At 43.4% G+C, this 14,651-nt stretch overlaps 1 protein-coding gene across 7 annotated transcripts in view; it reads right to left on the reverse strand.

Moving 5' to 3' along the window:
• Positions 1–14,651, reverse strand: part of ARHGEF3 (Rho guanine nucleotide exchange factor 3) — a 308,196-nt gene that overhangs the window by 35,490 nt on the left and 258,055 nt on the right. For all 7 annotated transcript variants that reach the window (XR_003518294.2, XM_027585490.2, XM_027585491.2 and 4 more), the window contains one exon: positions 8,107–8,214. Coding sequence is in view for 6 of the 7 variants with exons in the window: in XM_027585490.2 (XP_027441291.1) it covers positions 8,107–8,214 (108 nt within the window). In the remaining variant the exon portion in view is untranslated. The remainder of the gene's footprint in view (positions 1–8,106; positions 8,215–14,651) is intronic.

Genomic DNA, 14,651 nt, shown 5'->3' on the forward strand with positions numbered 1-14,651 from the left:
TTTTTGTGAGTTATAGAAAGTGTATGACCTTGGACCAAGAGACTAAGTTTGAGGTCCTTGGAGAAGAAAGTCATGGTTTTGAGCACATGGGAATTAAGCACATGGGCTTGGGTACTCTTCCTACTTAAGTCTCAAACTAGATGGCATCAGTCTCTTCTCATGCTCCTTCCTCAAGATTGAAATGCCCTCCTTCCCTTCCCCTCATCAGCTCTGAGCCATTCCAGGCCCAACACAAATCCTTCCACACTTGCCAGGTAGCCTTCCTTTACCCATTGCCCTGGCCCCAACAACCCAGCCATTACTAAGTTTCCTCTCTCTAGTATATTTTATAAGATTTTAAAATCTTACACATTTTTATTTGGTTGCAAAGATAATATATAATTATTTTTAAAATTTAAGCATGATAGAGATATGTAATGTAAAAAATAAAAGTCAATAGATCCAGCCTGTTTATTCATCCTCTACTGATTTGTAATTCTTATGTATTAGGAAAAAAAAAGGAGAACATAAGACAGAAAACAAAAGAACTGTCCAAGTCTCTTATACTTGTATTCCCAAGAGAGAACCACTATTAAGAATTTGATGATATTCTTAGTTTACTATCCATATACTATTATGGATGCATATTATTAATTGGGATACAATGGTTTCAAATTTCCTTTTTTTATTTGCTGATATATCTTAGACAAGTTTTTTTAAACAATTTTTTAAAAAAATTTATTTATTTATTTGAGAATGAGAGAGCGAGAGAGAGAGAAAGCACGAGCAGGGTGAGGGGCAGAGGGAGAAGCAGGCTCCCCGCTGAGCAGGGAGCCTGACATGGGGCTCAGTTTTGGGACTCCGGAATCATGACCTGAGCTGAAGGCAGACACTTAACGGACTGAGCCACCCATGTGCCCCTAGACAAGTTTAACAAGTAGATTTTATCCTTCTCAAGAGTAGGCCCTGTCTCCTTTTGCATACGGATTACCTCCCCCAACAAGTCTAGAGCAGAACAAATAACACAGTAGATAAAATGAATAATAAATGCAGAACACCATTATATCCCATTTTCTGCTGCATCTCAGTGAAATGAAATACTCTGCAGATCTAAGGGCTCAGGAATGGAGCAATAAGAGACTGTGGTACCAGAAACCCTTCCTAAGCCACAACGATCCTCCCCAAGGGGATATAAGTGGGGGAGGGCTGATATTCTGTTGTGAAGTAGTCCAGTTATTATGTAATATTACTAGGTGGGCACCCACTGCCAGCTCCTGGAGAGCCCCTAGGAAGAGCAATGGCTACCTTTCCTAGTAATAAACGCAATAATAACAGTAACTGTCAATTTCTGTCAAAGTAAGATACAACCTTGTTCTGTGTGGAAAGTCAAGGGGCCCCCAGGAAGGGCTATCCTGTGAAGATGTCCCAGCAGGCAAAAAACGGTGGGAAAAGAGAGGGGAAAATGTGACTACAAGTCTAGAACTGGGATGTGAGAACACAGAGGAGTAATTCTGCCCAAGACAGGTACACACCAGAAAGAGAGGCCTGACTCTAGAGACATCAGATGCCTTGAGTTTACATCACTTGACCAGAATTCCATTTCTGGGAATATCATCGAAGGAAAGGAAGGAATACAGACACACATAAGGTTTGCAATCAGGATGTTTAAAGCAGTATCATCTCTAAGGGTAGAAAAATGGAAAGAACTTAAATGTTCAACAAGAGTGAATAATCAATACCTGGTATATCCTTTTGATGAAATACTATACGAATTCATTAAGAATTGGGTTTGTGAAAAATACTTAATGACATGAAAGTGTATTCTCATACTGTAAGGTTATTTTATACTGTTAAGACAAAAACATGTTAAAAGATAGTACATATATAAAAAATAGTATATACACATACACATATGATTAGGATTTTGTTTAAAAAAAACATGCAAAAACTAATGATGTAATGTATGGTGATTAACATAACAATAAAAAATAAAAAAAAAACCACATGCAGGTATATTGTAAAAGAGAAGATTGAGTATACACCAAAATGTTATATAAGATATTTAATGATGGGTCGGTGGGGTTACAAGTGACTTTTATTCCCTTTTCTGTGTTTCTATTTTTCAATTTTAAAAATATGTTCTATAATCAGAAAAGAAAGCACAATTGGAAGATACTTTTATTTTTATTTTTTTAGTTTTTCTTTTAAAGATTTTATTTATTTGACAGAGAGAGACACAGTGAGAGAGGGAACACAAGCAGGGGGAGTGCGAGAGGGAGAAGTAGGCATCCCGCTGAGCAGGGAGCCTGATGCAGGACTCGATCCCAGGACCCTGGGACCATGACCTGAGCCGAAGGCAGATGCTTAACAACTGAGCCACCCAGGCACCCCTGGAAGGTACTTTTAAAAAATAGGACAAATGTCTTCAAAAGACATTCAATACAGAGTTATTCGATAATATAAAAAATATTCACAACCTAAATAACCATTAATAGGCGACCGGTTATATAAAGTAAGTTACATCAACACATTGGAATAATATAACTTGGTCCCTTAAGATCATATTTTCCAAGAATAACTTGGAAAAGTGATATAATATTTTCCTTAAGCCATAACTGAATTCTGATCCAGCTAAAGGACAAAGAAAGGATGCTAATAAAAGAGATGGGAGAAACCAGGCAAAATGCAAAATGCAAAATCCAAAAAAAAAAAAAAAGAGAGAGACATAACTCAAGACAAAAAGCATTAAAAGAAATGAAGAGGGTTACTGAACCTTAATGAGAGGTACAACTCCCCCCAAGAGGCTGTAACAATAATGAGAGGAACCTTTACATGCCTAACAGCATAGCTTGGAAATACGTTAAGGCCAAGACCAATAGAAACGCCAAGAGAAACTGACCATGCAGATCCCCATGGGAGATTTCAATCCAAGAGTGAACAGATCAGACAAGATAAGGCTGGATACACTGTGAGTAACCCCAAATGAGGTTCAGAGTATGTAAGTTATGCAGATATACCTAGAAATAACACTGGAAGGAAATTATTAAAATACTAACAGGTTGTTTTGCAGTGGAATCTTTTCTCTTTCTCCTTTTTTTGTATTTTTCCATACTGAACCTATACTTTTATAATGGAAAAGAAATGAAGCTCATGTTCAGAGAGAATGCAGGCCTCAACTACAGTGCTGTGAACACAGTATTCCGTAGCACGCATGGGCCCCAGCACTGGCCCCAGCTCAAATGCGTCTACCAGCTGTGCAGGGCCGGGGGTGGGGAGAGGCAGGGCTCAGCAACTCGCCCACGGCGAGCTCACTGTCCTCACTGCACAGGAGGGGTACATGCAGGCCCCTTTCAGAGCCAGACCACGTTTTTCTCTCCGGTAGGCCACTGAGGAGATTTTTAGGCCCACAGGGATGCAGACATCTGTGCTCCAGTCTATCAGTAGCACTCACTTCCCGGTCAGACAGAGACAGAAGGCCAGGCAGAGGCTGTCCCTCTCCAACTTCCACAAATGCTGTCTTTGTGCTGGGGCCCGAGCCCCCAGTCTATATGGGGCACAGGAGAGGCAAGAGAGAACAAGTTCTGCAGTGTCTGGTTGAACTGTTGCTGCAAGGACCACTCCCATTTGTGGCTGGGGTTTTAACCTTTTTGGAAAAGCTGCTAGCCACGAGCTGTCCTGATATCCTTCTGAGCTAACCTGGGGTCTCCTGAGGAGCCAGAGGAAGGACTGCTAAGTGCTCCATTATTGATTAAAGTATTGTGGTTGAGTGTTTGGGCCTAAGTCATCTCTTCTATAATAAAAGGAACCCAACCTCAGACATAACTGGACACTGAAAGGGATATATATGTCTCTATGAGGCCAGCACCAGGGACAAGGGATACTGTGACAGAGAACCAAGCTGCTCGATTGCAGCCTCGAGTTGTTTTTGGAAGTAGAAGAGGCATATATAATAAACACCTATGAGTGAAGAATGAATGCTGAGAGGTTTGGGGCAGCCTCTACCCCACTCTCCTTGTTTTTTGTTCCTCCCCTTTTGGAACAGGCACGAAGACCACTGAGCACAAAACGGAAGAGAATGTGAAGACAGGCCACGGAGTATCCCTTTGGGGCCTCCTGCTTCCCCTCCTTCCTGCTCCTCAGATCACATTAGCACCCTATCCCCTTCTAGCTAAAGAGGGAAGCAATAAAGTCATGGGGCAGTTACTGAGATGCAGGCTGGAAATAATTCTGCAAAACATGCACTGCATGCATCAAGGTGACCAAGAGGGAGATATTTGTGGGGCAAGAGAGCATTCTCTCTGCTTTGCAGATCATCCTGCAAACACGGCTGTCTAACTGCACACAGGGGCATAGTTCCATTCACTGACCGCCCCCCACCAAGGACACACTCACAACATAAGCACAGTGCTCATGTTCTCTCTGTGTCCATGTACACAATCGTTATGAATTACCATTCTGCTTCTGCTGGCTTGTTTCTGTCCTATAAATGGAGCCTGGAGTTAGCTATTTATCATTATATTTGAAAAAAGTAAAATAAAAAATTATTTTGCCAAAAAAAAATATCTTTGAGGTTTTAGAAACCAATTTCCACATGTCAGATCCCTCCCTTGGGTCTGGCTTTCTCATCCTTGTTTGGCCTCAGTCTGTTGGATTTCAGACATGGCTTGATTTCTTTCTGTCCCAGTTCTCTAGGTCAGTGCAAATTTTCAAGATGACCAGATATTTCCTGAAGGCTTCCTAGCGTAATATCTGTAGGGCAGAGACAGGAGAGGAGGAATAAAGGCTGCCTGGGAAGCCAAAGGAAAGGTTTTGAGGGTACAACAATGGAGGATCTTATCGCAACACACAGTCAGGTCTGGGCTGTCGCGGGAGGCACAGAGCAAGCTGTCCCGAGACCTAGGAGCATAAACATGGAGTCTACAGGCCAGGCAAGGTGATGACAGTGAGTCAAAGGGTCAGGTATTGGAAGGACAATTGGGAGAGGTGGGGACATTTGTAGGTGACAATTGGCTGGCTACCCAGATCCAGCTCATTATTACCATGTAGCAACACGGGCCCAGCACTGCCGTGCTTTTCAATTCTTTAAAAGAAGCCAGAACTTAAATTCTTTTTTAAAAGATTTAATTAATTAGGGGTGCCTGAGTGGCTCAGCTGTTAAGCGTCTGCCTTCGGCTCAGGTCATGATCCCAGGGTCCTGGGATCGAGCCCCGCATCGGGCTCCCTGCTCAGCAGGAAGCCTGCTTCTCCCTCTCCCACTCCCCCTGCTTGTGTTCCCTCTCTCGCTGTGTCTCTCTCTGTCAAATAAATAAATAAAATCTTTTTAAAAAAGATTTAATTAATTAATTTAGAGAGTGTGTACAAGCAAGGGGAGAGGCAGAGGGAGTGGAAGAGAGAGAGAATCCCAAGCAAGCTCCAAGCCCAACACAGAGCCCGATGCGGGGCTTGATCCCACGACCCTGAGATCATGACCTGGCCTGAAATTAAGAGTCAGATGCTCAACTGATCGAGCCACCCAGGTGCCCGTGGAATTCCAAATTCTTATACGGATCGTTTGGATTTTCATATGTTAGCTCAAAACCCCTCACAGCCAAACAAAACACAATTTGAGAGCCAAATGTGGCCATGAATCACCAGAAGGCAACTCTGTGCAAAATGTAAGCAACATGAGGGCAGGATGTAGAGCCTCGTGTGTGATGAGGGCCCACCCAAGGCTTACAGAATGAGTGAGGGCCTTCCCAGGGAAGAGGTCCGACTGTCCTAGGAGAGCCAATGGGAAGACATGGCTGGCAGCACAGAGGTCTCATAGTCAAGGACGGAAATAACTATAGAGTGACCTTGAGCCCCAGCCACTGGGATGGAAAGGAAAGGGTGAAATGGCAGTAGACAGGCTAAAGAATTTTCAAAAAGCAGAACTCAGCAAAAGACCAGATGTGCAGGACTAGGGCAGTGATGAATCTTCCAGGGGAAGCCGGTGATGAACTTGGCCAGAGGGCTGAGGGACTGGTCATGGGGGAGAGAAGGTAAACACATTTTTCTTCACTAGCTTCAAAGCCCTTCATCTGGCTCCCCCAGATGACCTTATTTCTTTTTCTTCTCCATTCTCCCACAAAGGGGATCAGGGGATAAGCAAGGGCCCACAGGCCCAAGCACTGAGAGAAACAGAGCCAAACCTATAGCTAATTAGGTGATGAGGTATTCGTTCAGGAGAAACTGAGGAGAGCTAACAGAGGAATGGACAGGGCAGGGAATAAGCACCGAAGGAGGAGAGCATCCATAGGGAAATGTAAAGCACAGCCTGGGCTGTGCAGAATCATGGCATGTTGGCTGAATGGTGCAGAAGCAATGGCAGTAGGGGGTGAGGGAGACCTAAAATAGTCCTCAAATCATAGATTTTCATAGCATAGGACATGCCTTGGGTTCTGGTCCACAGTTTTCTTAATAACTCAGAAAGCCAAGATAAAGATACTGCTAAGCAAAAGTATTCAGGACAAGTAAGGAATGGCAGACTCAAGACCACTTCTCAGCTAAACAAGGTAAGCCTTTTCATGGCATGGCTTTTGTTGGCTTCAATCTGCAAGAGGATTTTTATGATTATGAAATTTGGTCCAAGGCCTTGGACAAATCTCAATATTCACCTTAAACCATGAGAGACTATGGACTCTGAGAAACAAACTGAGGGTTCTAGCGGGGAGAGAGTGCGGGGATGGGTTAGCCTGGTGATGGGTATTAAAGAGGGCACGTACTGCATGGAGCACTGGGTGTTATACGCAAACAATGAATCATGGAACATTATGTCAAAAACTAATGATGTAATGTATGGTGATTAACATAATAAAATAAAAAAGATAAACTTTATTGGGAATTTTAGAACAACTCTAGCCACTTGTTTACCAAAGAATTATTATAGTAGCTAGTATCTACTACTTAGCCAACTAATTAGTAAATTAGTGATTGCTAACAAAGGGCATAGTATAGTTTTGTTGGCAATATAGCCCTTTAAATGCACTATCTTATAAACACTAAGGACTTTATTTCTTTTCAAAGACTACTTTTTTTAAAGATTTAATTTATTTATTTGACAGAGAGAGAGTGTGCAAGCACAAGCAAGGGGAGCAGGAGAGGGAGAAGCAGGCTCCTACTGAGCAGGGAGCCCGATGCAGGACTCGATCCCAGGACCCTGGGATCACGATCTGAGCCGAAGGCAGACACTTAACTGACTGAGCCACCCAGTCGTCCCAATACTAAGGACTTTAAATGCACTATCTTATAAATCTTTACAATGATTCTATTCTAAAGAAGCTGTGGCATTACCCCCAATTTACCCATTAGGAATAAAAGCAAGACCTAGAGACATTAAGTCACCTGCCCAAGGTCACAAAGTCTCTGGGGCACAGAGCCAAGATCAGAACTGAAGTACTTCCACTACAGGGCCTTTCCTCTAAGCCAGGAGTCAGGAAACATTGTCTGTAAAGGGGCCAGATAGTAAATATTTGGGCCTTGTGTGTAATATGGTCTCTGTCCTTGACTGTGCCACTGGAATGGAAAAGCAACCACAGGCGGTACATAAATATTGAGGCATGCCTGTTTTCCAACAAATCTTTACTGAATGGACACTGAAATTTGAGTGTCATATAATTTTCAAGTGTCATGAAATATTGTTCCTCTTTTGACTTTTGCCCCAGTCATTTTAAAAGGAAAAACCATTCTCAGCTTGTGTACCATAAGAAAACAGGGGGCAGGCTGAATTTTTCTCCTCATGCTGTCATCTGCTGACCCTGGTCTAAGCACTAGACTCTCCTACCTTCCAGCTCATGTCACCTGCTGGTTTTCTTAGGAAGCCCATAGATACTTTAGGACCAATCCTGTGAGTGTGCATATGGATGGGGTATAGGACTCTGAGGAAAGATCCAGCAGAGATGACTCCTCAAGTCAGCCCTCAAAGGACTCCATCTGACCCCAGTTTACAACTGGAAAGCACATCTTTCTTCCTTTCAGTTCCCTTGTTTGCTCTCTTCTGCTGAAATAAGCATTGGTTCAGATCTCAGGGGAGGTTCTGGGGAGAGCAGCAATGACCCCTCCCACACAACATGGTTTGCTGCAAACACAAACCCACAGTGTCCTCCTTACCTGCAGGGTTTGGCTGAAGCGCTTTAATGGTGTGGCCTTCACGGGTGGGATGAGGTTTGCTAGTGATGTGACTCTGGAAAGGGGTTTGACACGTTTATTACTAGGCTCCTAGAGGGTTAAAAAAAAAAAAAAAGGAAGGAAAATGTCAAGGTTAATTACGGACAACATAACTCCACCCTACAGTCCAGTCCCACTCCACGAGCTACTCCTACCAATCTATGGAATATAAACTGTGCCCCGTCTCACTCCAGCTGTGTGGAGATGACTTGGCTCAGGAGCCAGGGAAGGGGAAATGGCAGGGGACATCAACAGAAGCAGCCTCTGGGCAGACAGCAAATGGGTAGGGTCTGCTCCCTACACTTCACCCCCAATATCTGCTAGCTTTTAATTCAGAAGCTTCCACTTAGAATCATTCTCCCTGGGGCGCCTGGGTGGCTCAGTCGTTAAGCGTCCGCCTTCGGCTCAGGTCATGATCCCAGGTCCTGGGATAGAGCCCCACATCAGGTTCCCTGCTCAGCAGGGAGTCTGCCTGTCCCTCTTCCTCTGCCTCTTTCCCTTCCCCACCCCTTGTGCTCAATCTCTGTCAAATAAATAAGTAAAATCTTAAAAAAAAAAATCATTCTCCCCAATGCCTCCTGCAGAGAAAAGCTGCCTCAGATTTCCCATCCAATGACCTTGTCAGGCAGTTGTGTTTTGATGCTTCTGGTTTCATCTTTTTATTTATTTATTTTTAAAGATTTTATTTATTTATTTGACAGAGAGAGACACAGCGAGAGAGGGAACACAAGCAGGGGGAGTGGGAGAGGGAGAAGCAGGCTTCCTGCGGAGCAGGGAGCCCAACGCGGGGCTCGATCCCAGGACCCTGGGATCATGACCTGAGCTGAAGGCAGACGCTTAACGACTGAGCCACCCAGGCGCCCGTTTTCATCTTTTTAAAAACCCTTTCTCCACCTTGCCTGAAGCCACTCCCCAAATTTCTTTTATGCAATGGGGCTTTTCTTAAGCACAAGGAATGTTTATCAGTTCATTAAATTAAAAAAATTTATTTTAAAGGAAGTTCTTCTATTGCTGGGCTCTTACAAAGCATCTTTGTTTCTACAGTATATTTGAAATGCACCTATGAATACTTATAAATAACAACCAGTAAGAGAAAATGTAGAGAGAAATTCCTACCGTGCGCATCTGTTTTTATAATTCATATAGCCACAAGTTTTGAAAATCACCTCCACATAAAACATTTGCAAATCTGCAAGTTACCCCAAACCAAGCTGATGGGTGTGACCATTCCAATGTCTTTGCAGAGGAGAATTACATAAAAACAACAGGCTGCAGGAAAGAGGGACATGACAGACAAAACATTTTACAAAGACAAAGAGAACAGTTACCCTTGCCTTCCTAAGTTCCATCTGACCTGCCGTAGATGCTGGACAGCACATGAAGACACCAAATTTTGATGGAAAAAGCCAAACTTGCCAATTGCTGTGGTGAACCTCAACCATTTCCAGAGGAAGCCTCAAGATGCTCATCTTTCTTTTTCAGCCATTGCTTTCAAAGTTTTGAGGGGTAAGGCAGAACTTCAGATTCTCCAGGACATCCCTGCAAGGTGTTTTGAACATAGTAGGTGCTTGGAAAAATCTTGCCTGAATTTGGAATTCTGTCGAGAAACTCTCGTGTCATTTTGTGCCCTTGCCAATCTCAGATGTCAGAAGCCCTCTTGGAAATAGACCCGATCTTCCTGGCATTTAAAGAGAAACATTAAAAGACTAAAGAAAAAAAAGTGCAAAACAATTCCATAATGTTGCCAGGATTGACTTCATGATTTCTCGAAGCAGTGAAATACTTTTCCAAGACAGAGAATGAATCTGGGCTGCCGGGGACCTCTCCAGCTTCTTGGCATGCTGAGCGGAACAGACAGTAGGAAACTCTCCGAACACTGGGGAGGCTCAGTTCCAAAATGCAAGGGATGAATCTCTCAATATGAGAGACATCACATTACTATTATTGACGTGCTGAAGAGGAAGATCCAATAGCCCTTCTGCTTCTAGGTGACAATGTCCTTCAGGGTGCTCCCTGTCCAGTGCCTGGCTCCTGAGCATCTGTGCCCGGAGGAGGATTTTTAAAATATTTTTTACGTCAGAGCTGCATCACCAGCATACTAAATACACACACACACACACACACACACACACACACACACACACACACACACACACAAACACACACCCTCTTGAGCAGCCTCTGAATTTCTCGAAATAGCTCCTGCTTTGGGCTGGAAATGCCAGAGTTGTGATATCACCAGCTTTGGTGGTCCAAACTGCATTGCAGCAAATGGTGGAGGGGGGCGTTCATGGGGCAGCAGGACTTGGTCTCAGATGATCCTGCAAACACCTCAGAGCCCGGAGACTCCCAGATCTCCATTTTTTTTTAATGGCTAAAGGTGCTGGATCACAGATACTGTATCAGAATGGGGAGGCTGAAAGGCAAATGCCAATTGGGTTCTCTTGCTTTAAAAAGGGGCAGGGAGCAGCGCACGCTTGGCAGGATGGGGAAGATTCAGTTCTGTTCCACTTGCTGTGTCATCTTTTCTAAGGTTCTGTTGACTTTGCTGTATGACCCAGCCCACGGGTGTTTACACAGCTACAAGATATATGCACAATGCAGATGCCAGCCCCTCTGCACGTTGTGTGCAGCGGCACTACATGAGAATGTAATTAAAACTCTTTCCTAGGGCATTGCCTATTTGGAAGTAAACATCAGGCTGCTCTCTGGCAATCTGACATTCCCAAGTAATGAACAACTGAACCAGAAACCACTGCTGCATGATTTAGTGCTGTGATCCAGCAAAGCAGGCAGGTGCAATTTTAAAACCAGAACATTTATAGGTTATTGGATCTATGGAGGAGGCTTTATGCCTGACCCACATGAGCAAAGTATGAATTATGGTGTTCTCCTTGAGGGCTTCAGTGAGACTAGGAGATTAAAAAAATTCTTGGCCTAATTTGATTTTTCTTTTCCATTTACTCAGTATGTCTCCAGCTACATTTTACTGCTATCTAAAAAGAGCCCTCGGGGAAAATGTTTCCATATTCTAGTTAAATAGCTCTACTGAAAACTAGCAAATGCAATTCCAAGGATGCTTTTGGGCTTTACAGAGAGATGACAGAATACAACCTGCAGAAGCTTCCTAGTCCAACAACTCGGCTGCCAGACTAAGCTGGGCAAAATCAATGCTAAACCCAGACACAAGATATCCTGTTTCAAGTGCAGACACCACCCCCACCATGCAATTTTAAGAAGGGCAGGAGGGCATCTCACTAAAAAGGTTTAAAAGCAGAAAAAAGATAAAGGCATTGAGTATTGTGTGTAGGCAGTATTGTCTGTATAACAAAATTTTGTTTAGTCTTTTCTAGGCCTTATAGGTTTTTGGTTTTTCTTGTCTTATTGCACTAGCTAGGGCCACCTATATATTATTGATTACAGGCTGAGAGAGTGGGTATACTATAATTCTTGATTCTAAAGTGATTATTATGAAGGTTCATCATTATGAAGTGTGTTTGCTGAGAGCATGGAAGAGATGCCCTTTATCAAGTAGAAAAAGTTCCACTCTATGATAAGTTTGCTGTGAATTTTTATAATGAACGAATACTGACTTTTATCAAATGTTTTCTTGTTATCTTTTCAGAGGACAAGGGAAGGGAAAAAAAGAAGCGAGAGGGGCAGGACGGGAAGAAGACAATGAAGACGCATGGAGGTCACATATTTTCATAAATGTATTGGCACGGCAATTTAAAACATCTTTTAGGCTTGAATTACAAAGGGGAACAAAGCACCCTGTGCCATTTTATTTTTAATGTGAGATTTTATTTTTGTTTTTTTTAAAGATTTTATTTATTCATTTGAGAGAGAGAGGGAGAAGCAGACTCCCCGCTGATCAGGGAGCCCGACGCAGGGCTCAATCCCAGGGCCCCAGGATCATGACCCAAGCCAAAGGCAGACGTTTAACCGCCAGACTCCCTGAAGTCTGCTCTATTCTATTTTTAAAAAAGATTTTATTTATTTATTTGTCAGAGCGAGAGAACCACCCAGGCACCCCTAAGGTGAGATTTTATTAAGTAGATTTTCCTACTCCTTCGCTAGGGGAGACAATGGTTTTCTTTCCCTCTCCTCCTTCTTACCTCCCAACAGGTGAAAAACGAAAACAGGTTACATGCATGTAAGGTCAAGTGCCTATCATATCAATATAATCTAGCACAACTATTTATACCTTCAAAAATGATTCCATTCTAATAGACGTGGCATATAGGAAACCATCACTCATTCTCCTTGCACTTCATTTTTGCAGCTAGAGTGGTGTTGGGGAGCAACAGGAGGGTCTTCCTCATTGTGTTTGTAGGTGTCATGAGACTACCTTCACTCAGACACAAACCCAGCCCAAGAGGGACCAGAAATGCCTTCATCAGTGCAGGACTGACCACTCTACTGCAGGGCAACACTGCTCTTGGCTGTTATACACCTGGCCAGGAGCAAGGGAGAGGTGAGAATCAACTGTGCTAGCAGAAGCTTCTGCCCATGAGTTGATGGAGTCAGAAAAGTCTTTCAAATGTTTGAGGACACCAGGGAAGCCTTAGGCAGGGCTCCATCTCTGTGGAAGGAGGAGGTGTGCTAGGAATACCCAGTAGCCCTCTAGGAGGCTTTCACCATCCTCATGTTGAACAGAAGTTACAATCTCAGAGTAGTTGAGAAGCTTTCATATTATGAAATAATAGTAATAATAATAATAAGCTCATATATTGTGCAGGGACTTCTCTCAATGCTTTACAGATATCTACTAATTTATTCCTCCTAATATCCCTGCAAGGTAGATACCATGATGATCCATATTTTAAAGATAGAGATAGAGATACTGAGGCAGAGGATGAGCTATGTGCTTAAAGTCACTCAAAAGAGGTGGCCAGGATTTAAACCTAGGCAGGCTGGCTCCAGAGCCCCTGCCTTACAGCTTTGTGTAAGGGGCCAGATAGTAAATGTTTTAGGCTTTGTGGGCATCTAGCCTCTGTCATGACTATTCATCTCTGCCATCAGCCTTAAACAGTATGTAAATAAATGAATGTGATTATGTTCCATTATAGACACTAAAATCTGAATTCCACAGAGTTTTTACATGTCACAAAATATTACTGTTTTGCTTTTTTCAACCATTAAAAACAGAAACGATTCTTCGCTTGAAGACCAGAGGAAGTGGGCTATATTTGGCCCATGGGCCATAGTTTGCAGACCACTGCTCTATACTACTTGCTGGCTTTATAGGGATCATTTCCTGCATCAGCTGTCCTCAGCCTCAGCCTTTCTGCTGCGACATACCCAAAGACTCCCAGGTACGGCACCCTCCCAAAGCACACTTAGACAGTCTTCAAGCTCTGGAGATGGCGTAGGCTTGATTTGTTGATTCTTTCTGGAGATGGGTATTCAGGGTCCTCCCCTGGTAAGCAGGGGAGATATCTGACTTATCTTTATGTGAGTAAGCCCTATCCTACTACATTTTATTTTCTTAACTTTCCAAATAATTCAGCCCAAGCACGACACAAACGTTCCCTGACCATTAATGTATACAAATAAGGGACAAACAAAATGATAGGATGCCTGGGATCTGCTTCATAGTAATACAGGAAGAGGGAGCCAGGATGTGTAGGAACGAAGGCTGACCACAGGTTGATAACTGTCAAAGTTGGGGGGCGGGCAAAGGGATCTCAGTATACAGTCCTGCCTGTGGCATACAGTCAGACACTAGATAATACAAAGGTTTATTTTAATGGACAGAGAACCATTTTGCAAATGTATCAGTGAGCAGACAGATGCCATCAAAGATTTGTACTTCAGCTGTTAGTGAGGGTCTGGTGAGAAAGGATACTGAAAGAGACAGATGACAGACATCATCTAGAACTGAACACAATTAGAAGAAACCTGATAAAATGAAAGAAAAAAATCCCACTAGTGAATTTCAGTAACTTTCAACTAACATAGGCCAGAAGAGGGAAGGGTCTGTGTGGCTGGGAAATCAAAAGCTGGGAGAGCTACTTTGAAACGTTCAAACTTAAAGATGAGCAACCCCATGGAGAGTCGCCGACCCCAGCCGCCAGACTCCCTGAAGTCTGCTCTATTCTATTTTTTAAAAAGATTTTATTTATTTATTTGTCAGAGAGAGAGAGAGAGAGACAGAGAGAGAGCACAAGCAGGGGGAGTGGCAGGCAGAAGGAGAAGCAGGCTCCCCACTGAGCAAGGAGCCCGGTGTGAGACTCAATCCGAGGACCCCGGGATCATGACCTGAGCTTAAGGCAGACACTTAATTGACTGAGCCACCCAGGCGCCCCTGCTCTATTCTATTTGCTGGTTTTTTATTTGTTCTCATCAAGAAACCATCAACAGGCTGCCAATCATGGGACTCCATGATATAAAACAATCTGGTGAAGTTGCACTCTGACGTAGAAACATAGAGAGAGAATAGGAGCCATTCAAGGTCAGACTGCCCGGGGAGGGGACACTTCTGT

This window comes from Zalophus californianus, chromosome 1 (genome assembly GCF_009762305.2).
Source record: "Zalophus californianus isolate mZalCal1 chromosome 1, mZalCal1.pri.v2, whole genome shotgun sequence".
Lineage (NCBI taxonomy): Eukaryota > Metazoa > Chordata > Mammalia > Carnivora > Otariidae > Zalophus > Zalophus californianus.